Source organism: Rhinolophus sinicus, chromosome 11, assembly GCF_057876585.1.
Source record: "Rhinolophus sinicus isolate RSI-liver-muscle chromosome 11, RSI-T2T, whole genome shotgun sequence".
Taxonomy (NCBI): domain Eukaryota; kingdom Metazoa; phylum Chordata; class Mammalia; order Chiroptera; family Rhinolophidae; genus Rhinolophus; species Rhinolophus sinicus.
The window spans coordinates 11,959,987-11,983,909 of record NC_142511.1 but is presented as its reverse complement, the minus strand read 5'-3'; the positions used below and the strand labels follow the sequence as shown (position 1 = coordinate 11,983,909).

The 23,923-nt window shown below is 41.7% G+C and overlaps 1 protein-coding gene across 7 annotated transcripts in view; it reads right to left on the bottom strand.

Annotated features, from left to right (window-relative positions):
• Positions 1-349: 349 nt before the first annotated feature.
• Positions 350-23,923, bottom strand: part of NPL (N-acetylneuraminate pyruvate lyase) — a 29,654-nt gene continuing 6,080 nt past the window's right edge. For 4 of the 7 annotated variants that reach the window (XM_074322070.2, XM_074322071.2, XM_019737094.3 and 1 more), the window contains 10 exons: positions 19,245-19,318; positions 17,508-17,595; positions 14,184-14,241; positions 12,682-12,757; positions 11,011-11,103; positions 10,087-10,235; positions 9,913-9,959; positions 7,535-7,619; positions 4,660-4,699; positions 350-2,134 (listed from right to left, as the gene is read on the bottom strand). In XM_074322070.2, coding sequence (XP_074178171.2) covers positions 1,950-2,134; positions 4,660-4,699; positions 7,535-7,619; positions 9,913-9,959; positions 10,087-10,235; positions 11,011-11,103; positions 12,682-12,757; positions 14,184-14,241; positions 17,508-17,595; positions 19,245-19,318 — 895 coding nt within the window. In that variant the 3' untranslated portion in view covers positions 350-1,949. The remainder of the gene's footprint in view (positions 2,135-4,659; positions 4,700-7,534; positions 7,620-9,912; positions 9,960-10,086; positions 10,236-11,010; positions 11,104-12,681; positions 12,758-14,183; positions 14,242-17,507; positions 17,596-19,244; positions 19,319-23,923) is intronic. The other 3 variants (XM_074322073.2, XM_019736738.3, XM_074322072.2) reach the window with 3 other exon arrangements.

The window sequence follows — 23,923 nt, the reverse complement described above, 5'->3', positions numbered from 1 at the left end:
TCCACACATAAAGCCAGAACTCAACACCTTCAGTGAAAAGTGAACAATAGCAACAATAAAACAAAAACAAAAACAAAAACAAAACAAAACAAAACAAAAAAACAGAAGAGGAGCATATTCAGGAAACATGTCTGTTACAAACTAGATGCTGGGTAGAGGGTGAAAAGACTATAACATTGTGTTGGATGAAATATTTCACATCACTTTAGTTTTAATATTAAAAACTAAATTCAAAGATAATAGTAAGTTCACAATATGCAAAAATTTTAGTAAACTACTGCTATATAATACTTGTTCATTTCTAAGGAATTGGATATTACAATATATAGAGCTCAACTCAGCCCTGGTCTTTTTTTTTTTTAATGAAAGCTGTTTTATTTAATTTATTTTTTTTAAGGGGGGGCACAGCTCACAGTGGCCCATTCGGAGATCAAACCGGCAACTTTGGTGTTAATAGCACCACACTCTAACCAACTGAGCTAACAGGCCACCCCACTGGTCATTTTGATTTAATGATTATATTTCTCTTTGTGTTCATAAAATCTCATTAACCATCTTAAAAGTTCTCCAAGCACTGATTTTAGAAGATCAAAAACAGAGTTATTTGCTTTGTGGATACCCAAGATTTATCCTCATTGAAAAAAAAGAGGAGTGAGGAGACAGAAATATAATGACTCTTAACTAGCTGATCAATTAAAGAGACGGTCAGCAAAGATAATTGAATTCACTGATAATTTCAAATTCTCATTTTAAAAAGTTTTCTTTATAGTTTTAAAAGATAAAAAATAAAGAGAATTGATATGAGTTTCAAATTCTCCTCTCCCAATGAGCAGACTAATTAAAGAAGAAACAAAAACAAAAACCCTAGGTAATTAATAGACTAAATAGTCAAAGTTAAAATCACTAAGGGTTGACTGTCAATACACTTTGTTACAAGAAAACAAACACCAGGGTTTGATAGAAAGGAGATTAAACAGCCAGTGATAAATTACAGAGAAAGAAAAGAGTAAAGAAGGGGTATAGGGAAAGCTCAAGTGAGATCTTTGGGTCCACCCCAAACCTATCACTGAAGAAAACTGACTGCTTTAAAGTGTGACTGGGAAATAACACTAGCCCCTGGGCTCACTGCAGAAGGGACAGTGGCCTTCACTTCCAATATTTCAGGATACTATAGGGAAGACACTTCCTTCTAGTGGGGAAAGGGGAAGTTTGCGGTGCCGGCAGAACTCTGGTTCTTTGAAACTTTGAGCTTTAAGAAGTTCTCATAAAGCAACAAGTGGAAACTTGAATTATTTTTGGAAGGCCTTGCCTTTGTTAATATGAGAACCACCCTAATGGACCCCTTCGTTAGAGGAACTTATGCCAGTCTTCACCTAATCCAATGTTTTGGGGGAAACCTGATCTAAAAGCAAGCGTCCTAGAGTTAGACTGAGCAGCCAAGAGAGCTGTGCACAGCTGAGACATGTCATAATTTGTCATTAAAGTTACCATACCTGCCTAAATAGCTCAGAGTAGGCCTAGATTCCAAATGAATATTTATTAAAATTAAAGTGCATTACAGTGGCTTAAAATTAGAAAACTTTAAAATAGGATTAAGAACCAGAAATCAAGATAGTGGGAGCCCCCAAAAGCAGATAGAATTAATCAATTATAATTTTCTTCTTGATTCCATTACATCCATATAAGCAGATGTTTCTCCACAAAGATTTTGTGAAATATTGAATGACTTAGGGCTCATAATTCCTTGTATTAATAGAAGTTTTGCCCCTTTGAAAATAAAACTTCTGTAGGATAGTAGTTAAGTACTTAAATACTTGTTGATTGATGTGAGATTCCATTTGCTAGGAAAGCGTTTAGTTCAAGCTCATCGAAAAAGTCCTTGAGAACTGAATGCAATATTCAAGGTCGATTATATCTCAATGCATACACCCTGATTTGATAGAGAGGCATTAGCTACAGGCCTCCAAGTTTCCATCCTTTAAATCAGTGAAAGAAAGCAAACCCAGGCTCTTCAGTTTAGCTTCTGCATTTTCAATAAACTCCCTGGAGGCTTTCTGCAGTGGAAGCCGGGGTGGGCCCATTGGAATCCCAGATACCAGAGTCATGATGGCTTTGGTCTGGGACACTCCAAAACCTAGAAAAGAAAAATAAATGAGGAAACGTGACTGAGACTGTCCACTTCACCACAAACACCCCAAAGAAGGGATTTTACAGTGACTACCACGATAGCATTAGGCACACTAAAAGATGGGAACATTTCTAGTCAATATGGCAGACTGAGCAGCCGTAGGGGATCCCTTTTCCTACTTCAAATACATAGAAATGCTGGAAAAATTTTAGCCAATTGACAAATTGTCAAACAAAACAGAGTAAGACTCAAAGTCAACTGAAAAGCAAGAAGGAGGGACCAAGGTCGCAGGAATATAGAGGTCAGTGTGGTGAGGAGGTGCTGAAACAGAATGGTCCACGAAAGTAATCTGATTCAAGCATATACCGTGTTTCCCCGAAAATAAGACCTAACAGGACCATCAGCTCTAATGTGTCTTTTGGAGCACAAATCAATATAAGACCCGGTATTATATTATGTTATACTATACTATACTATACTATACTATACTATACTATACTATACTATAAATTATATAAGACCAGGTCTTATATTGATTTTTGCTCCAAAAGACGCATTAGAGCTGATTGTCTGGCTAGGTCTTATTTTCAGGGAAACATGGTAAAGAACAAGAAGATTTGAAAGAAAAGCCAAAAAGAAATCCTGGAAATGAAAAATATATAACCAGTGAAACTAAATAGTAGAAAATATAGCTAAAGATAAAATTAGTGATTTTGAAGGTAGATCTCAGGAAATAATCCAGAATACAACACAGATATAAATACAGAGGGTGCCAAAAAAATGTATACACACTTTAAAAAAGGAAAAAACTGTGTTAAAATTGTAATACTCAATATATACCGATAACAAAAGATGAATACAAGTCATGTTTGATTTCTGCAATTACAAGAGGTGCTCAAAGTGGTTACCATCAGCGTAATTTTAATACAGTTTTTTTTCCTTTCTTAAAATGTGTATACATTTTTTTGGCACCCTGTGTGTGTGTGTGTGTGTGTGTGTGTGTGTATACACGGGGGGGTGCCAAAAAAATGTGTACAAGTGGACACTTTGGTCAATGTTGTTCAAGCAGTAGTTCATTGTAATCAGAAGTGTCTGGACGCTGATGGTAACCACTCTTGTAACTGCAGAAGTCAAACATGACTTATATAGTTACAATAGCAATTGAGCATTGGGAAGAAAAATACTAGCATCATTAAATACATAGAACATATCTGATGAATGTAAAATGGCCCTCAAAGGCTTATTATCGATGGTCAAATAGGGAGCTACCTCCATGGGAAGACTACAAGTTTATTTAAATAAGTTTCTCTCTGACTAAACCATGAAAACTCCAACTTCCAAGGAAGTTTGAAATGAGTTCTTTAACGATATGTTCTTTTACAGCATAAACACTATCTTCAAGAGTCCCCTTTTACAATGCAAATATGCTGGCAAAAGAGTTAATCCTTTCAGGTAATATCTTAGAGCTATATTTTGTAAAACTGTTACAATATCACTGCTGGTATGCAAAATGATCTTATAGAGAGAGGCAAACTTTTAGTTCTTTAAAAAATTCAATAGTTCTGTATCTACTTTAATGTGCTTCAGTAACGTATAACTATCATACCAAACCCACCATTTTGTGAAAGGTATTGCTTAGGACAAGGGGATAATAATAGGTCATTAATAGTACTGGTGGCACACAAATAGGAGAAAAATTATGAAAGGAGAAAAGCAAATGGGAAACACTGGCTTTGAAGGGTGAAGAGAGTTCACTGAGAAGCCTGTGAGAATGAGGGGCATAATGTATAATAGATGCTTGGGCTCAGGAGGGTTGCCAGGAAAAGGCAGAAAGGCTCTGAAAGGGAGGCAGGAGGTTTGCCAAGAATAAACCTAAAACTTTCCCTGGACTTGACCCAGGTTCTCAGGCAAGGCCAATCTCTTCCACAAGTGGAGTGAATGTTGGCATTTGTCACATATCATAGGATAAGACTTAGGAGACTCTGGAGAAGTTTCTCTACTCAAATTTACTGCATTTCCCTCAAATTTTACATTGTCCTATTATCCAATCCTCTATCCATTTAAGCTTACTTGTGTTTCTAAATTCCTCTTAAGTTGTAAATACTCTTGGGAGAGCTGTCAGTCATTCACAATTTAGTAAGATCTATATTCAGACTGCCTTCCTCCAAGGACTTAGGCTGAGATCAGCCACAGTGTGGGAGTAGAATTTTAATGAGCAGAGGCAAGTAAAGTGGGGGAGGGCTGATGGTGTAGAAGAGAAGGAATAAAAAAGGGGGTGTGTGTAGAATGGGGTGTGAGCAAAGTGCTAAACTGGAGAAGGGTGCCCAAGACCTTCCTACTAGGTTTACTTCACCACTATATAGGGTTGGCCCTGAGGGTCAGTATTGGGGATAAAACTCGACTTGTAATAGAGCATTAAATGATGCTCCTGCTGACCCCTCAGAGAAAGTGATCAAAATCCCTCATGACTTTCCCTGAAGAAAGTCCATTTCCTTTACATTCTCCAGTAGCAGACAAGGCAGGACACTTACCTAGTTTGACCACAAAGTTGATAAATCTCTGAATACAAAACTGGAAAGGAACACATAAATGTATAGTCAGTATCACTGTGATCACAATTTAAAGAATGTAGAGGTCAAATGACAGAAACCCCAAACTAAAAAGCCCACACCCCTTAGTTTCCGGAAGGTCTGTCAGAGTGAAGAAAATCAGCCCCGTGAGGATGGTTGAGAGCCATCTAGGGTAAGTAAGGTAGGATCATTTCATCTATATGAGCCTTATAAAATGGATCCGTGCAGAAAAGAAGTTCGAGTGATAGAATTGTACAACACAGAGGTCAGAAAGGGAAGACACCCTTTATCCATCTAGCTCACATTAAGTATCAGCTTAGTGCCGCCATTTTCAAACCTGGGTAAACTCACTTCTGGGGTACTTTGCAAGATATGTAAGGGGCACTTGGCCAAGGCTAAGATTTCTGGGGATACATTTCTAGATCCTCAACTTCCATACGTGCTATTTTCTAAAAATTGATCATAATAAGAAATTGCACATAATGGAGGTTGCAGGTTGTCCTTTTTTATTTCCCCTTTCACAGTCTTTCTTCTCCCACTTTTGAAAAAACAAAGACATACCTCCCATATCATTGCCCCGGGACAGCTTGGGGAACCAAATAAAGGAGCAAATCAAAATGTTGGTACTGGCATCAACAAAGAGAGTGACAGAGTGATTCCTCTTAATGGATAACAGATCCTCTAAAAAAATCATAGGGTTTTCAATTTTTTTGCTTTCAACACTGCTTTCAATGTTGCCATTCAGGTTGTCAGCTGAAAATCATTAAATGATGATGCATTCTGATTTTTGGCATAGGACTCAAAAAGAATTGAGCGACAGTGCTATAACAAACTTTTTTCTATTCTTACCTACTAATTTATATGAACAGGGTTCCACAGCACTAATTTCTCTAAAAACGAAAACCGGAAATAGTATTGACGCTGAACTGTCACTCATCTTAGCATTAAGTAATATTCACCCATGAATTCATGAACTGATTCATAAAAAACAGCTCCTGTTTATCTCATTAAGAGACGTACTTTCAATAACATTCTACTTGGATGTTGTTTTAATCAACTGTATACTAGTAACAAAAATTCAATGCTGAATAAAATTTTAATACCCAGAGCCTTATAAACACATAGGTGTATGTTCTTTTTATCCTTACACATGAACTATAGCACGTGACATTCACAAGTCTGCACTCTGCTGCTTTTTTACACTTAATATCATGAAGATCTTTCCAGATCTGTAAATACAAAATTAGCTCATCCTTTTAAAGGGCTGTATGTAACTCAGTTGCACAACTCAAACATAATGTACTTAACCATTTCCTTAGAGATGGTTATTTGGGCTGTTTCCATCTTTTACTATTAATATTATAAACAATGTTGTAACGAATAGTCTGCTTCTTCACACGACTGCAAACTCCTTTAGGGCAGAGACCAGCTGCACTGAAATTATGCAATCAGCTCAGTCCTTGGCCTGCGAATAAATGAGTAAATAAGACCCACTCACACTTGCCTCCTGTAAGAAGAAACGGAGAATGTAGAAAACTAAGTTGCTTTCCAATACTGTTTTGAGTGGGATGATTTATTTGAGTGGGACTAAAGGTAAAAAAGAAATGAGAAGAAAAGTGGATCAGCCAAAAAAAAGAAATCATTAAGGATCCGTATCATAATTGCTTCACAGTTTACTCCATCCTATGATTTCCCTGTCATTCAGCTCAGAACAGGTTAGAGTTTTCAAAAGTAACTTTTTCTGGGGAACCAAGGAAAATGAATACCATGAATGCAAAGAGATGCCGGAGTCCGCACAATTCAGACTTCTTTTCGTAATTTAAACCGAAGTCTTGCCAATGTTTAGTTTAGTTGGCACAGCTTCCTAAGCCCCTGTCCTGTTTCTGCTTTCAGTTTCACCTGGTGTGGGGCTGAATAAAGGTGAGTATTAAATAAGCTATTTAAACTTTGAGTAGGCAGTGCATTTAGGCTGGCTCAGTGTTCTGGACAGACCGACGGCTCTGATCCTGCTTACACCTTTCATTTCCACTTAAATTCTTGGGGTACTCCTCCCCGTCAAGTTAGTTAACCTGAAAATCCCTATGCCTCTCAGCCTCAAGTCTTTCTCTTGAGCCGACCCTATTTCTTTCCACCTCATTCCATTTACCTGAAGTACAGACACTACCCAGCTGCTGAGACTGGTTCTACCCAGTGAGGCTTCGTTCTCTGGACAGCTCGGCTGTCCTCCATGTAATGGTCATGGCAGCCACTGTTTCCCCGGAGCTCTTCCCTGTAACACACCAGCTACTCCTGCTTTTCTCTTCCTGTTTCAAAGCCAGCGTCTCCTTATGGATTACCCACCGGGCTCCTGTTTCCTGCCTGGTGGATGTTTTCCATTCTCCACACATTTCCAAGCTGAAGAGAACTAACCTGCTCTGACCTTGGATTAAAGTCTCCCCATTTTAGGTTACCAGCTTCAAAGCTTCTTCATATACTCTGGTGACTCAAGTGTGATGTCCTCAAGGGGCTAGCCTGTGGTCATTTCCCCAGAAATCTATCACTATTATTTTATAGTCCCCAAAATACTTTGAACATAGAACAAAAATGAGGTCATTTCCAAGAGGAATAGAGAGGAGTCATTTCCACAGGGGGCCTGTCCTGATTAGATACGTAGGAAGGATGGACGATGGACAGGTTTGACTTGAAACAAGAAAAAGTAAGAAACGGAAGGAAAGTAAAGAAAGAGGCAGCTAGGCCATTTTAATAAGGGCAGGTATGGTAGGATAAGAGACACGAAGACTTCTCAAGTAGGAAAGACAAAAGGCTGTGATTTACGTGAAGGGAAGAAATGTTTAACCTGATGGTTCAGGGCGGAAGAGAGGTCCTTTCGTTCAAAAGCCTCCAACATCTGGTTTGTCTTTTTCCCCAGGTAATTATAGGTACTGGAAAGAAAACAGCACATACTGCAGGGTCAGTAACCTAGGAGGAAAGGCGCAGATCTTGAAACCCCTGTACTGCTGAAAAGGCAAAAATATACCAGATCTTCCAGAAGTCAATTTTTAGGCCCTAATCTATGAGAGGGTCAGGTGTCTTCAGTTCTGAGTTTTCCAGCAACTCTAAGCAGTGCCAAGAGGAGGCAGAGAACACCCAAGGGAATGGAGAAAAGTGGGTAAAGGATAACATTAGAAAAAAGAAAAAGAAAGGTGGAAGTTGGAGGTGTACTTGGTAGGGAGCTGCTGGGGCCAACATCTGCCCCAGGACAGCACACAAAGGCGTAAAGCTACAGAAGAATTGTGGGGAAAATGTACAGTCTGAGATGAGTCCTCCAAGCCTTATGCTGAGGAGCTGGGTGAAAGGAGCCCCACATAAAAGGGGCAAGTCCCAACAGATTCCCTAAATTCCTGACAACTTATGTGTTACCTAGAGACCAGTTTCTAGGAAAATTATACTAATAACGATACTAATAAAATGAGAGGCCATTTATTGAGTGCCTATTATATTCTAGGCGCTTGACATAAATCATGTCTAATCTTCTCAAAGGCCTGCAAGGGAGGCCTGGTTTCTGCTTCACCGTGAAGAAATTATGGCTCAAAGACGGGCTACAGAGTTGCCACAAAGGCTTTCCATCGCTTCACGTTGCCTTCTATTACAATTCTATTACAAAAAGGCAAGTGAGAAGAAGTTATTTGGTCTGATAAAATGTTCCTACAAACTTAAACAAAAAAAAAAAAAAAGAGCTCTATCTTTACCAGTAAAGACAAATAGACTAATCACTGAATTCTTAGAGAAAGCAGAAAGATAGGTGATAGAAATTCGTAACAAAAATGTTTCTCCAGTTGCTAAGGCCTTCTCATCTAGTGAGCCAGTATCAGAGAGTAGGTTTATCTTGGTGTACCAAGAACAGGGTGTTCTTCATATAAGACCTTGGAGTCGACGGCAAGGGATTCCAAGAGCACGATATTCCTATTATAATCCAGTAATAAATGAAGGAAAATGAAATAAGACAGCTCAGAAAAGGCGCCTGTAGGTGTGAAACACCGCTCAGTCACAGTATGTACATGAACGTCTGAGCAGTTTCAGAATACTACAATACGAATCCCAGGGATCTTAGGTGTGTCCCCAGTTAGATAGAGAGGAATGTGATTAGAATGAGGAAGACATGAAGTCTAATCCAATGTCCTTTGCTTATACATTGTGTTGACAGAATTAAAATGCCTACTATGGAGGCAAAAAAAAACAAGAGTAAAAAAAAATCAGAATTTCCAGGGGAAAAAACGGTTCCACGGTCAGCGGATGTAGCAAGTCAGGTTTCCTCAGTAAAAATGTCCCTATGGGCCGTCCTGGCTTGATGAACAAGCCATTAAGACTATCCAACTCAATTACTCTTCGTCAAGACCATGCTCACCAAGCTGTGTTACGAATATGATTCTGCTTCCCCTGTATTTTTCCGACAGGGAAGAAATGCACGTTCAGTGAATGCAAATATTTCGATCAATCTGCATGCGGGCACATATCTAATAAACTAGGTTAACACATGCAGTGGACTTGCTAATCTAATTGCCTGCCTTCCCTAAGCCTTCTACTGAGTAGGCATTGGGCCACATGATTCTACTCTCCTGGCTGCAGCTGACAGGACCTTAGGTGGACACCTGACTAGGCAGTGCTCTCTAGTGATATCCTGAGATTCCATGGCCGGGCAGCCATGATGGACCACATGCGTGTGGAAGCAGAGAATACCCATCTGGAGAGAAAAAAGAAGGCGGGAAAAAAGAGTGGTACAGACATGCAGAGGGGAACGTCTCCAGAGGAGAACAAGCTGCCTTGGCTGTTGAGAGATTGGTAGCTCTGTATTCTCATCTTCTCTTAGGCCTGGCTGCACTTCCTCCTCTTGGGTTTTATGTAATTTCCTAGTATTTTATAATAACACCTTAGCTCACATAAGCTCGTTCAAATGGGTTTCTGTTATTGGTAACCAAATAATTTCTGACCAAGAAATTCTGTGCACAGCTCTTGTCCCTTACCTCTAACTGCAACCCATGCTTCTAATAACAACGACTGAATTGCTAAGCCCTACTTCATTCTCTGCAAGAACGTGGGAAAGAAAGGGAACTTCTATAGAAAAGATGTACATGCGAGAAGTGTAAGTATTTGGGCGATGAAAGCCTCTCTGGGAGGACTTTCCACATATAACCCTTTACCCATTTTTAACCACCGGGAAACATGAGTCCTGCTTACCTGCCCACTGCTCCAGTTGCTCCCATCACCAGAGCACTCAACAGTTGCTAATCAGAAGCAGACAAAGAGTCGTCACTTTTATGAAACACAGAGAGAAGATGCTACCATAGAAGCAGCTCCATCAATTGCTTTGTAGGGAAACTAACCTGTGGGATAGGCCAAGGGGTGACCTACCTCATCCACCCCAAAAAGGAAAGACAGTTGTCGCTGGCGATTCTGATCCACGCACTGCCCGAAGTCTAGGAGATTTGTGTCACTGAATTTCAGCCCTTGGAAGCTGGGGATCTTCTCCTGAATCCCATCCAACAACTCCTCAGCACGTACTGCTCAAAACAGTCAATGTGGCATTACTCTGCACGCCTCCAGAAAATACCACGTAACATCTCATCAGCCCCACACATCTGCCTCATCAGCCCCACACATCTGCCCTGAGCTGCCAGCGTCGGTTCTCAGCTGGAGCGGACTGCAGATTGCACAGAATCACCTGCCCTCACCCAGCAGTTCCTATGGACTGGTCACATTGGAGCCCCAAGTCTTCGGTTCCATGAAGACAACAGATGGATATTTATAAAGCACCCTTTCTAATTTTTTTTTCTTTTAAGGAAGTTAGAAATGAAGGGGATTTAAAAAAGAATCGAAACTTTTTTTAAAAATCTAATTGTAACAATCTTCTTGATGGAGAAGTAATAACAAAAGAAAGGCTAGAAGCAACGTGGGGAAAAGTCAGAGTACCTTCTTAGGTGCCAGGCACTGAGAATACAGCAGGTACAAGGTAGACACAGTCCCTTTCCCAGTGGGGCTTACAGGCTGTGTCTTCCCATATAAGAAGGAAGAGTGAGTGTGATAGACATAGGTTACCTGCTAGAAGTGCCTGTGGGTAAACTCCTTTTTCATACTCGACTTCCATTATAAGGTGATGTCAGTGATTGATTGATAAGGGCTGACTTATTTTTGATAAGTGACTTCTTTTGGAGCAGTTGAAACCATTTGATCAATAGTGTTATGCTGGGGTGGGTGGGAAGCAGTGGGTTTTCTTAGTGTGATAGGGTAAGATGTGAGAGGGGGAGGGAAAGAAACATGGAAAGAAGCAGTACTTACTCTCTACCCCTGTCAAGGCGGGAATGTGATAGTAATAAAATGGCTGTGCAGGGGCAGCAGCAGCCACCTCCTTTAGGAAATCAATCAGGACATCTGAAAGAACAGCAGGAAAAGTCATGATGTGAACACGTGTAAAACACTGGCTTTCCCCGCTGGTGAACCATCTCATGAAATGCAGAAATTCTTGCCCACTCTTATCATCCCTGAGATTGCTCCTGCAATGTCTTTGCAACTCACTTCATTCAAAGTTTTGTTTTCCTTTCTGTAGAAAGGCCAAAAGAAGATGATCACTGTCCTACCATACTAAAGTACTATTTAAAAAAAAAACGAAAACTGGTGTGACACTTCCCACCTATTAAGAGGAGCTCATGAAATACTCTTACAATAACTGGAAGGCCATCAGGTAGGACTGGTGTCCTCTTACCCCAGAGAGGTTCAGGGTGGTCAGTGAACAACAAGAACTTTGCATTAGGATCAGAATAATAACATTGTCACTGAGAAAATTCTACAACAGAAAGATAACCAACATCTACTCAAAGAGGGAAAGTTGCAAGAGTAGTGGCACATCTCACAATAATTCAACCAGAGTTTGGTACTTTTTCCTTTTGGGGAGAAATCCAGATATTTCAGAAGAGAGCTCACTCTAGTTTCCTGAGGAATTGGGACTTTCTACACCATCCAGTGTGAGCTTCAATTGCAACAATACTGCAGATGATAAATAAATCCAGCAGAATAGCGCGTACCCTTTCCACACCACTGGATAGTGGGAGAGAGAATCTTATGTTCTTTATCTGAATACTCTCATGATGTGTTCTCTCTGTGACAAATATTTCTGACAAAATTATTATAAAAAATTTTCCTTTGTCTTTTGGAAAATGTATTCATGTAAAAAATTTTAAAGCCATGTGGAAAAAAGAAACTTTTAAAATGCTCATTTTGAATTCCCAAGATAGTAGTATTTAAATTATGTATCTATATTAACAACTACTTTTTTCTCTCCTAATAACTGGTGATATTTCGTGATAATTTTGACCCATTGTATATTTAGTTATGGATTTATTTAATCATGCATGCAAGTAATAGCTTGTCTGTTTTTAATCCTTTTAACATTTGTATTTCTTTTGTTTCTTGCTAATCAAAGGATTAAAAATACTCAGTATATTTGGAAACCTCAAATAGTTTCTGTAGAGAAAGCAGAAGAAAAGGAGAAAGCAAAAACTTGATATTTTGGAAGACAATAGATGATTCTGTGAAATCTCTTTTCAAATTCATCATTCATTCAACCTTGAGAAGAACATGTCTCAAAATGCTCAGCACGTAATTTCCTCTTTTTGGAGAAAAATGGTCACATGCTTTGCCACGTGACTCTGACACTCTGCACAACTGATAGGACAAGTGGAGACCTGACCCAAACACAGGCACAGACAGGGTGACCCAGAGCTTGGTGGATGACCCAATCAGATTACTTGGCAAAAGAGTCGGAATCCTTTAATGAAGTCTTTTCTTTTATGGATCCGGAGAGGCCAAATATTCTGGAGATCTCTGTACCCATCGTAACTTCATGCCTCCAGTACATAAAACTTGCCTTTCATGAGTTAAATATAACCATTGTGAATGGAGGCAAAAAGAAGTGGACCACGTGAGGTGTTATGTTTACACCTGTCTGCTTACCTTTGTTCCATGGCTTGAGAAAGAAAGGTGCAATGACAGCAATGCCATCGGCTCCTATTTCTGCTGCATGTTTGGCCTTTAAAAGAAGAAAGAAGACCATTAGGGATCCAGTCATAGTTCTGATGAGTGTAGGTGTGGGGTTTTCCCCACCCCAACTAGCAATTCTCTGCCACAAGCTGGGTGTCCTACAATTCAACTCAGCTCTGGCACTATCTACCTAGACACAGAATCAGATCTCACAGATTAAGGGCTCAGTTCCCAACCCGTCCCCTCACTTCAGATGCCAATCACAGCCCAGGTTATCACCTGTGTTTCTGACCCACCAGCTTCAGATTGGAGGTTCCAACAACCCCCTTCTTGGGTCGATTAATTTGCTAACATAGCTCATAGAACTCAGAGAAGCATTTTACTGACTAGAGTACCAGTTTATTATAAAAGGATATAACTCAGGAACAGCACAGGGAAAGATACGGAGCTTCCACGACCGCCCGGAATGCAAGTGCACCACTCTCCCCAAATCTCCACATGTTCACCAACCTGGAAGCTCTTTGAAACCTGCCCTTTTTAGATTTTTATGGAGGCATCATACCATAGGCATGATTGATTAAATCATTGGCCATTGGTGACTAATTCAACTTCCAGCCCCTCCCCTCCCTAGGGATGGGGGTGTTGAAACTGAAAGTTCCAACCCTTTAATCACATTAATCACTTGGTTCTCCCATCCTTAGGGTGTTTTCCAAAAGCCATCTCATTAACATGACAAGAGACTTTACTGCTCTCATCACAGGAAATTAGGCTCTCTGTGGTGGAAACAGACATACCAAATACAGCAGTCCCCCCTTATCCACTTGACTGGTTTATTTCACTTAACATAATGTCCTCAATGAGACCCCTCGATATTGTAGCCTATGACAGGATGGATTTCCTTCCTTTTTGAGGCTGAATAATATTCCACTGTATATATGCACCACATTTTGTTTATCCTTTCATCCTTAGATGGGCATTTGGGCTGCTAACGCCTCTTGGCTATCGTGAATAGTGCTGCTGTGAACTTGGGTAGGGGCAATCTTTTGTGTTTCAGTTCTCTGCCACTCTACAGGCAGCAATTTCTCAATTTTTACCACTCATCACGGCTGAACCCCATCTTCCATTTCCTTTATGCCCAGCAGATGGCGTGGCCTTTTACTTCCTAGAGAAAACGGAAGTTGGTTCAAATTCTGCTCCTTACCTGCAAATTTAGCTACCTCTATAGCCATCCTTACTTTGCTCAGAGGAAGAGGGGCTTCCATCTCCTATTCAGAGCTCTGCTACAGCAGTTATCACCTTGGGCTACTCTCTTTAAGGCTCTGTGTCTGCTTCCAGTCGGTGAGCTCCCTGAGGTCCCACATCTTATATTCTCCAGCATAGCATCCAATAGGTAGCAAAAATGGTATTGATTTTCACTTCAGCATAAAAACGGAAGTGCCTCAAGTGGCCACTCCCAGATGGACCTACATACATACCAGTTCTTGTGACTCCTTCAAGCTGAGTGCTCCTACATGAATTACCACCTGATCCAACCTACAAAAGAGAAAATACCATTGTAGCACGTAAAGTTTACAGTAACACAGGACGGCACTACCCTGGTTTGTGCTGGTTTTAGCACTTACCCTAATATCGCATTAATCTCAATCTCAAAAGACTCAAAGTCTACACTAGTCTATGTAAAATTAATCTAATTATGGATTTTTTAAAATAAAAGAACGTCCAGGAGATAAAATTTAAGGTTCGATTAAGCAGTAGAATTTTGAAACCAATAACTGATTAATCAAATATTTGAGTACTTATTTTGACTAAGCATTGTTTTATTTTTTTGTATCAAAAAAATTTTTTTTATTAGTTCAGGTGCACAAGACAAAGTAATACTTAGACGTTTATCATTTATATCCCTCACACTGTGTGAACCCCCTCCCCCATCCGCTATCCCTCTGACATCGCACACAGTCATTACATTTCCACTGTCTCTATTCCTAATGACTAAGAATTGTTTTAGATGCCGTATTTGACAGTGACATTGTGCATAAAGATAGGTGTAAAATTGAGATTTTTTTGGGGGTGGGTGGGGGGTTGGTGATAAAAATAAAGAGGTTCCTCAAAGAGTACAACCAGGAACCAGCCATATGAGAAATGAATTCACTGTGAAAAGCTTTTTCCTATCTTGTAAGTCCTTAGAATTTGGCCAAAAGTGAGGTTTTCTCTGAGACTCCAAAGTTCATCTTTGGAGGTACTCCATGTAGCCCAATGGGAAGAGGCCACAGTTGGACTGGTCTTCTCAGCTGTGAGCCCAGCGAGTCCGAGGGACTCTGAATGACACAGATGCCATCCTCATGGGATGAAGATACCACCTTTTCGTTTAGGTCCAGTCACGGAGTCTTCCATTGATTTTTGACTTGTTATATCTTAGGCCAATGGGAGATAGCTGGGAAGTGATATGATGAGGTTTGCATTTTTAAAGGATAATAGAAGCCTTCTGAAAGAGAAAAGAAGCTGGCTGACCTGTTTCACTGTTACCAGCAGCTTTATTGCATGACCTCCTTGAACCTTTTCCTGCCCCTTTCTCCTGGCTTAAGTTAAAACAATTGTCCATTTCTTCCTGCCCTCTACCCTGCTACTAGGTGCTTCTAGAAAAACACACCATACAGCTTTAATAGAAACTTGTAATTTCCCAGTTCAGGAGAGTGAGGCTCCCAAAAGCCTTCTGCACGTCCTGACTTACTTGACTTTCCAATTCCCCACAGAGGCGACTGCAAATCTTCACTGTTCTCAAGCTCTTTGTTCCACCCCAACTCCTTGTTCTTGGCAGATGTCCACGCTTCCCAGACACCAAAGATAAAGGTGCTTTCACACACAGACTCCTTCACTTTGCCTGCTCTTCCCCTCTGCACTTCGCTGTCACCATCTATGCTTTCCTTGCAGCTTCTAATGCTACGCTACCTACTTTGGGTTTTATTTCAACTCCCCCACAGAGACCTTCCATCCGTGGCATCAGTTCTCCACTCTCCTTAATCTCTTCTCCCATGTGTTGTCCTTTCAGCATAAAAACATGTTCCAGATTTCCCCACTTGAGGAAAAAGAAACTACCCTTCTTTTAATTTTGTATCCTCCTCCCTAATCTACTATTCCACCTCTCCTTTCCTTCACCCGAAAATTCTGTGTGAGAAGCACCTATGCTCACGGCCCCCAATCCCACAGGGCGGCTGCATTTCTCAGCTCCCTGCAGCCTGCTCCTGCTGCAGTGCCTCACTGGCTCTGCCCTCTCTGAGGTCATTCATTGGTCACTTCCAACATGCCAAGCCAAGTGGTCTTCTCATTCCTCCATCTACTGACTTTCACAGCACCTAACAATTCCTATAGCACATGTCAGAATGAACAGAAGAATTACAATGAATTCTTACGTAATACTCAGTCTTCTGGGTCAGGTGCGGTTTGAATTTTCACCACCACCTTATATAGGACAGGGACTATTAGTATTCCTATTTTACAGACGAAGCACAGGGTGGTTACGATTTGCCTGAGTTCATAGAGCTAGTAAGGGGCAGAGCCAGGACCCAAACTCAGGCAGCTTGGCTCTACAGTCCTGCTCTGAATTACCACGTGACACCAAAGCTCTCTGAAATCATTCCTCAGTGACAGGACACACCCCTCACCTCCCGCCTCCCTTTTGAGGGTTTTCTGTCTGTGCCCACTTCACTAGACCCCCGTTTCTAGTGCTTTTCTTCATGTTTATCCTTAACTTTCCTCGTTTCTCACTCTGCCCAGGGTCTTTAGTCTTTTTTGGCCCAGGATCTGACTGACAATTTCCAGATAGTTATCAGTGGAAAGCTGATAGATCACCAGAAAATGCTTACGCTCGTGTGTAGACATGCACTCAAAGCTGGCATATAATTTCAGAGTACTCAACGTGATCTGAAGCCATCCGAGGATTCCCTAAGGCGGCCGTGGGTGTCTCACTGCCAACCTCTGCTCCAGGCCCCCTTGGGACTTCCCTGCTCCCTTGGCTTCCAGCTATGGCAATATCAATCACTCCCTTCTCTGATCCCTGCTTTCGCTCTTTATCAGCGGATCAGAGTGTTAGTTTTCATGACCTGACATCTCTAATGGAAGGTAAACAGCCTGAGCACAGAGATCCTGTTTTAGGTCCCCAGTGCCAGCACTGTGCGTAGCACAACATAACAGACAACGAATAAAACTGGGTCAATGGAATGTGCTTAATGGACCAACACTGTCCTATCTGCTTTACCATGGCATGAATCTGAGTGATACAACAAAAATATCTCATCACGCTGAGGATGCAGAAAGTTCACTAAAACAAGAGGAAGCGCCAGAAAGAGCATGCAGGAGATCTGTAAGGAAGCAGGGCTGATAGAAGCATCAGAAACCATCCTGAGAAGGGAAGGGGTGTAACTGCTCAGCAGAAGAGCCAAGAGCACAGCAGAGTCAGTTCCCAGCACCTTTCCCTCTTATCCCCCCAGGCCAAGGGCAACAGGTAGCAACCCGAGAGATTGGCCTGGTAGATCAATGAGAAGCAGTTTCCAGTTTCCAGATGACATCTCTGAGAAGCAGGTGTGTCCTGCAGCCAGGCAGCCCTTCCACACAGAAAGGAAGGGCGCCCCTCTGCCTCAGCTCCTTGCCAAAGTGCTAGGAGCCTCGGGGCCCTCCTCATTTTCCCACAGGCTGGCCTGAGCCTGACTTGTGGCTGGAAGGCGGGGAGCCTGTGTCATCTGGGAAGAGCCGCACTCAATACAGTTCTTGCAGTTGAGTGTTTTTATCCTGGTGGAGTCACTCACTTGTTCCTCCCTTTTGTCACCCACTCCTCTGCGACCTGGCGGCGCTCTGAGATGCTCAGAGACAGGCCTTCTCCCGTTGTGCCATTCACTGTTCCAAACAAAGAATCAGTCAGTGGGACCAACCAATACCTTTTGCTTGTCCAACGCCAACGCTCGGAGGGCAGGGTCAGAAATCCCTGCCTAAGAGGAAGTGACAGGGGGAAACATCAGAATTGGGGAGGGGGAAACGCCATGTTTCCATTTTCACCTCAGATACAGTCTTTTTTCCAACTTCACCTTGTCAAAAATAGCGGGAAGCTTAATTCTGACTTCTAATTACAAATCTGTGATTGTTATTAGGGACAGAGAACAAGTATTTTGAATGGTGATGGAGATAACTGCCCATGTTTTAGGCCACGCTCCAAATACACCGCCCAAGTCAATATTTGGGCTTGAATGGCAGGAAAGATGTCACAGTGGGAATTATTTACGAGGACAGTGGTGTACACTCCGGATCTAAAATGACTTCTGCCTATAGTTTGACACGGTAACACTCTAGGACAACTTATTTTTTTAAAATCATAATTCATCAGAAAGCACCAGGATGTTAATATTTCTTGTACCAAGCACTCTTAGCTACTTTTTCTCACAATAGCCCAGCAAGTACAAAAAAATTCTTCTCATTTACAGATGAAAATATGAGGTTCTGAATCACTTAAGAATCAAACTTTGAATCCAGATCTCTGTGATGTCCAAACTTTCCTTTCTACTACAACCATTTCTTAATGGATCACAGAAGGGACACAGCTGACACTAGGTGGCATTACTGGGGCCTAATGCATATAGCAGCACTTTGGATTTGCAAATATTGAGCAGTCAGTTGAGGCAGAGAAGGGAGGTGGAAGGTGAGAGGGAGTAGGAAAGAGTGGGTTCTTGAGACACTTCCAGTATGCTCCCTAGAGCCCTTTGAGGAGAAAGAATTGGTCCTCCCCTCTACAGCTTGGCACTATAGGGGGACAACAAGGGTTTCTGTAATCAGGTTTTGGTTGTGACATACTCGTATGGCCTGGACACCTTCCCGCAGTAGCTCAGGTCCAAGGTGCAGTGTCCTCAGAATGACAACCAACCAAAGGGGCTGAGGCCCAGAACACAACACACGGGCAGTACAATTGCAGGTAAGTATCGTTCTCAGGCTTAAAATGTTCAAGGTCTGATTTTTTTATTTTATTTCCACCATCTATGAATAAATGAGGGTAACTTCTAGACCTGCAATTCTGCTGTATGTTGCACTTTCCACCATCTCTGAATAAAGGAGGGTAACTTCTAGACCTGTGATTCCATTGTATGTTGTACTTCGAGTCTTTCCTACATTTCCAATATGAAAGGTCTCGGTGAAGATAGAATAAAGCCCATTCCTTAAAGAGAAGCCTGGGTTTTTTCGTTACACTACCAATTTTAGGCTTGGTGGACTTGGGCAACCTACATACCATATATAAACCATGGTTTTTCTTCCTTCAATGGGGATACAAATAGTACCTTACCTGTTTTGAAAGAACACCATCAAATTAGATAATCCGTTCAGGTGCTTTTTAGATCTAACATTGGTGAGTCTACAAATTCACACATCTTATATTGCTTAGTCGGGCTCAGCTATAACCTATGAGACCACGACTCGTCTTCCCGGCTAGTCACCAGGTGAGAACTACTTTCTAAGGACTGAGCTAGAGATGTGTAGAGAAATCTCTAAAGATGACTTACCAAAAATATTCTTCACTCCCTGTTTTTCCACGAGATAATCCACATACTGACCAATTACTGAAAAGTTGATTTCTCTAAAAGACACAAGGAAAAAAAAGAGGAAAAAGAATGCACATGTAGTCTTTTATTTAGAGTATTGTTCAATCAATCCTCAAGTCTATAAACTACTCTGTTGTTAATAGTTTTGCAAATCTACTTAGTCAGTTTGGGAAATTCTTAGCCTGCTCTGAATAACGGCTGGTTTTATTTTTTTCTCCTGAGTCTGGCGATTTCTCTACTCAGCTGCGTGTGCCTCACTTATGTGAGAAAAACAGTTATCAACAAAGGCTTTACATTTGATATTTAAAAATCATCACAAGTAACATCCACAAAGTAGTTACTTAGTCATCTTTTGTCCTTTTTGGCAAGAGTGACGGTTGGGGGCATGGTTGAATGAGAACTTCACGTTTTCTACCTGGTGAGAAGCAATCATTGCTTAGGCATACAAAATGGGAAAATTCAATCTCAATAATTTAAGAAGTTGAGCACTTCATATTTGTGACAACAAATGAAAGCTGCGTTTGCTCGTTTTAAATCGAAGAGGATTAACTCTTGGAAAGGAACTTGGCTGTCACTTTCCCTCTCAGAGTCTGCAGAACAGCGGCATCTGCGGGAGTCTATTAGAAATGCAGAGTCCCAGGCTCCACACAATCCTACCCAGTCAGAATCTGCATTGTAACAAGATCCCCATGTGATCCGCCTGCACTCTGCAGACTACTGACCTTGTAAGGATCGGACACTTAAAGCAATAAGGGCTCTTTTCCTTAAAATCATATTGATTTTACATCTAGAAACTGACTCAGACACAAATCATATAAAGCCACCTGTTCTCAATCAACATACAGGAGGGGAGCATGGGGGGATGGAGAGTGAAAAATACAAAGGAAAACTGTGGGGCACGTCTGTGTTAAATGTTGCAGAATCCATGGTTACACAAAATACTAGTTGGCTATCATTTGCACTTTTGTCAGGGGGAGCAGAGAATCCTAATTTAATGTTAACCTTTTTAACATTCTTTTCTTATTGACTTATTGCATTCCTTAAAAAAACAAAACAAAAATTCGGATGCATCCCGAAAACAAAGACATCAAAGGGTATTTGTCAAAGGGAATGGGAACAGAGATAAAAGCAAGGAATGCACAGGTAGTCACACACCAATGACAACCAGGGAAAAGGTGTGCTTTTAATGGAGTTGGGCTACCAAGGGGAGCAGACTCCCTCCAGAATGGCCAGCCTCAATGCCATTACCTTACCCTGCCCTGTTCCACTTACTCAGATGCCCAATCCTGGCCCCTCTGATTTGCTGAGCAGAGAGGCTCCCTGAATACATGACAGAACGAATTTACATGGTTTGTACTTAAATATAAGATGGAGGTTTAGCTGCCTAGACAATTCATCTTGGGCCCCCCCATTGAGGTCACTTTGACCTGCTCAGGTTCTTTAAGTCTCTGTGCTTCAGACGTTTCTGACCACGTGGAACCATCTTTGCAATATACCTGCTCCTTGCTGCTTCCATCAGCTCTTCCCATTTGGGATAAGCTCTGAGATGCAGGAGCAACCAGTAAAGGCTTTGTTTGTGTGACACTAACTCTGATTTTGACCAGTGATGTCCATCTACTCGTGCAAACAACCAGGAAACAGCTCTGGCTGACCCAGGGCACTTCCAAATCACAGATCAGAAACTGGAAATAAACTCACTGGGCAACAGCCTGCATTGGAGTCACAGACTCAGACATAGTGGCTCCTGTACACTTTCCCTGACGTCTTGACACCTCCCCAGGCCCAGCCCAGCCATGGACTCAGAAACACTAAGAACAGTTTCACCTTTTTCACTAAAGAGAAAAACCTGTAGAGCTCTGGATGGTCCAGGCCTGGAAGGCACTGTACTCACTTTGATGTGCAATCTTTCGGTTTAATCTAATGCTTTCTCGTTTGGAAAAGGAAGCAGGAGAGCTTGTTTCCATTTTGAGACATCCTTCAGGAAAGAAATCAACCTACTCAGTCTGTTAGGGTGTATGTGTATATCCCCAAAGTGGACTCCTAAACTCAGCAGAGACCCCCACCAACAAGTGGGCCTCTAGTGGCCAGTCCCACACGGGCTCAGCACTGTATCTGGATCCAATGCAATGCTCCATCATTACCGCTGATGGTAACAACTCCTCAGTGATGAAAACTGCACATACCTCATACCCTCAGCCAAGCCCATGTCTCTAGTGTTATGAACATCAATTACTGGTGCCCACCTTCCAGGCTGGAGCGAGAACTTCCAGATAGCAGGGACTGTGCCTTTTACACCTTACGATCTGCACCTGGCAAGGCACAGCTGCTCAACAAAGGCAGGGTAAGGAAAGGAGCTGGGATGCGGGAATTACAGTGATGATGACATGGCCAGGATCTGCCTTAAAAGCAGCTTAGGCTCACGCTTGCTCATGCTTTTCAATTTCCCTATTCCATTCACTGAGTGAAAAAGAGAGCAGCTGTAACTAACTAAAACAGTGAGGAAAAATATGAACGCAATTACTGAGTTAAAAATGAAGTGCATTGGAGTTCAGAAGATGGGCTGATCGTTCCAATGATGGAAGCTAGGAAGGAGGCTTGAAGGAGGAGGTAGACCTGGAATCATAAATAGGATGAAACCCTATGACGCCCCTTCCTTCCCACATTTTTGACAGCCGCTGTCTGTCTGCCCTATTCTGGTGCTTTCCTCTTTCTAGGGAGTTGGCTGCACCCGCAGGCGGATCTAGGCCAGTATGTGAAACCCACAGTTCCTCTCCTTCCTCAGTGAATTCCATGCTAGTTTATGGCAACGGTGGGTAGTGTTTCCATTTACACTTGTCCCCTCCCCCCATCTCCCTACTCCTTTAGGCTATGGCAATTTCACTCGCCTTAGGGTTGCTAATGGGTGATAGGTTATCTAGCCCTTCAAAACAGCACAATTTGCTGCTGTTTATAAGATGCCCCCAGCCTACAGGAGTGACACTAATGGTAGAATTTCTGGGGCAGTGGCAGTCACCCAAAAATGTCCTTGGACTTATGGCGTTTTGGGACTACCAAATCCCCTTAGAGAGGTCAGAGGTTGAAAAGGGACAAGCCCCCAAATGTGTTTTGTTGACTTTCACAATGCTCAAATTTCTTTTCATGTTAAAAAAAAAAAAAAAGACTTTATCTGAAAAGCCAGAAGATCTAACAAGTCCAGGCCTACTTTTTGGCACAGCACCAGAGGGCTGGGAAGCACAGTGGCTTCCTGCTATGCAGGCACAGAAGCCCCAGGTCACCTCAAGGGTTTCAGATCCCTGCCTGACTGCAGGTACAAGTTTGCAGCCCTAGGTAGAGACGCTTAGTGGCCCTAGTCACAAGTGAGCCCAATGAAATCACCCAGAGCTGTCACCATATTTGTCACAAAGGTCCCCCAAACAGCAGGGCTAAGGTGGTAACAGGATAATTCTGTCTGGGGACTTTGCCCCCCACCCCGGGTTCATGGTCATTGCTGTGAGCACGCCATCAGTCATCAGGCAGTCACAGAGGGAATGGAAACCATGAGAATTAATTATCCTTCTCCTCACTGGCTGGCTGTTTGGGGCTTGGTGCTCCTGGAAGAGGCAGATGGCACAAGCCAGTTCACTTGAAAAGGCTGCACTGGCTTTCGATTGCATCTTCTCTTCCTCCCTGAGCCCCAAGAACACATCTAACCACTGGCCACCTCCAGGGAGGGGCCCAGAACCAAATCCCATGCTTGTTATAGGCATTCTCATAGTTAATTCCAATTTAATGTCTTAATTTCAGAATCTTGTGGGTTCAGATTCTTTGTCTCAGATTCTAAAAATGATTATTTTCTAAAACAGTATTTAACTTTTTTCATATTACAGCAGTTATATAATTTATTTAAAAAACTATACACAATGAAAAAAAAAACAAGAAATACCCACTCAGGATCTCCCTGGAGATGCTTACTCTTATTAATTTGATTTTTTTCTATTCACAAGTACACAATCTAGTATTTTCTTAAATAAATGCAGTCATATTACACATTATTGCAAAATTTTTTCACTTAGCATTCCAAATTGAATATTTTCCCACATCTTCAGATATTCTGTTACTATGCTGGCTACACAGCATTTTATTGTGTGAACATAATTTATTTAGCTAATGCTCTATCCTTAGACATTTAGTTTACTTCCAAACTCTGTAAGAGGAGAAAACTTTAACCAAATTATTTCTACTACACATTGAGGCCCTGAGTGGGTGAATTGTGAAACCGCTTGTAGACTGTAACTCTTCTCTTAGGATGTAAGGAAAACAGAATTTTTCTGAAGTGCCTTTTCAGAGAAAAATCCCTATTGCTGTTTATTTCTTCTCCTGGGACATGGCACACAGTGAAGTACTTTCATTTTATTTGAGAATACAGCATCAGCAACCCAGGCCTCTTTCATAATGGGCATGATGTGGCATGCATATCACATAATCTGACTTTCCATTTTTTGCCTTTCACATATATCTTTCAGCATTCTAAATTAGATGAAAGTCATATGTGTTTTTGGCAAAATAACGACCTGACTACTGCAAAACCCCTTCAGCAGAGAAGCGAGCAGGGGTCATAACCACCCTACCTTTCCAGAGGTAGAAAACATTCTGTTCTGGGA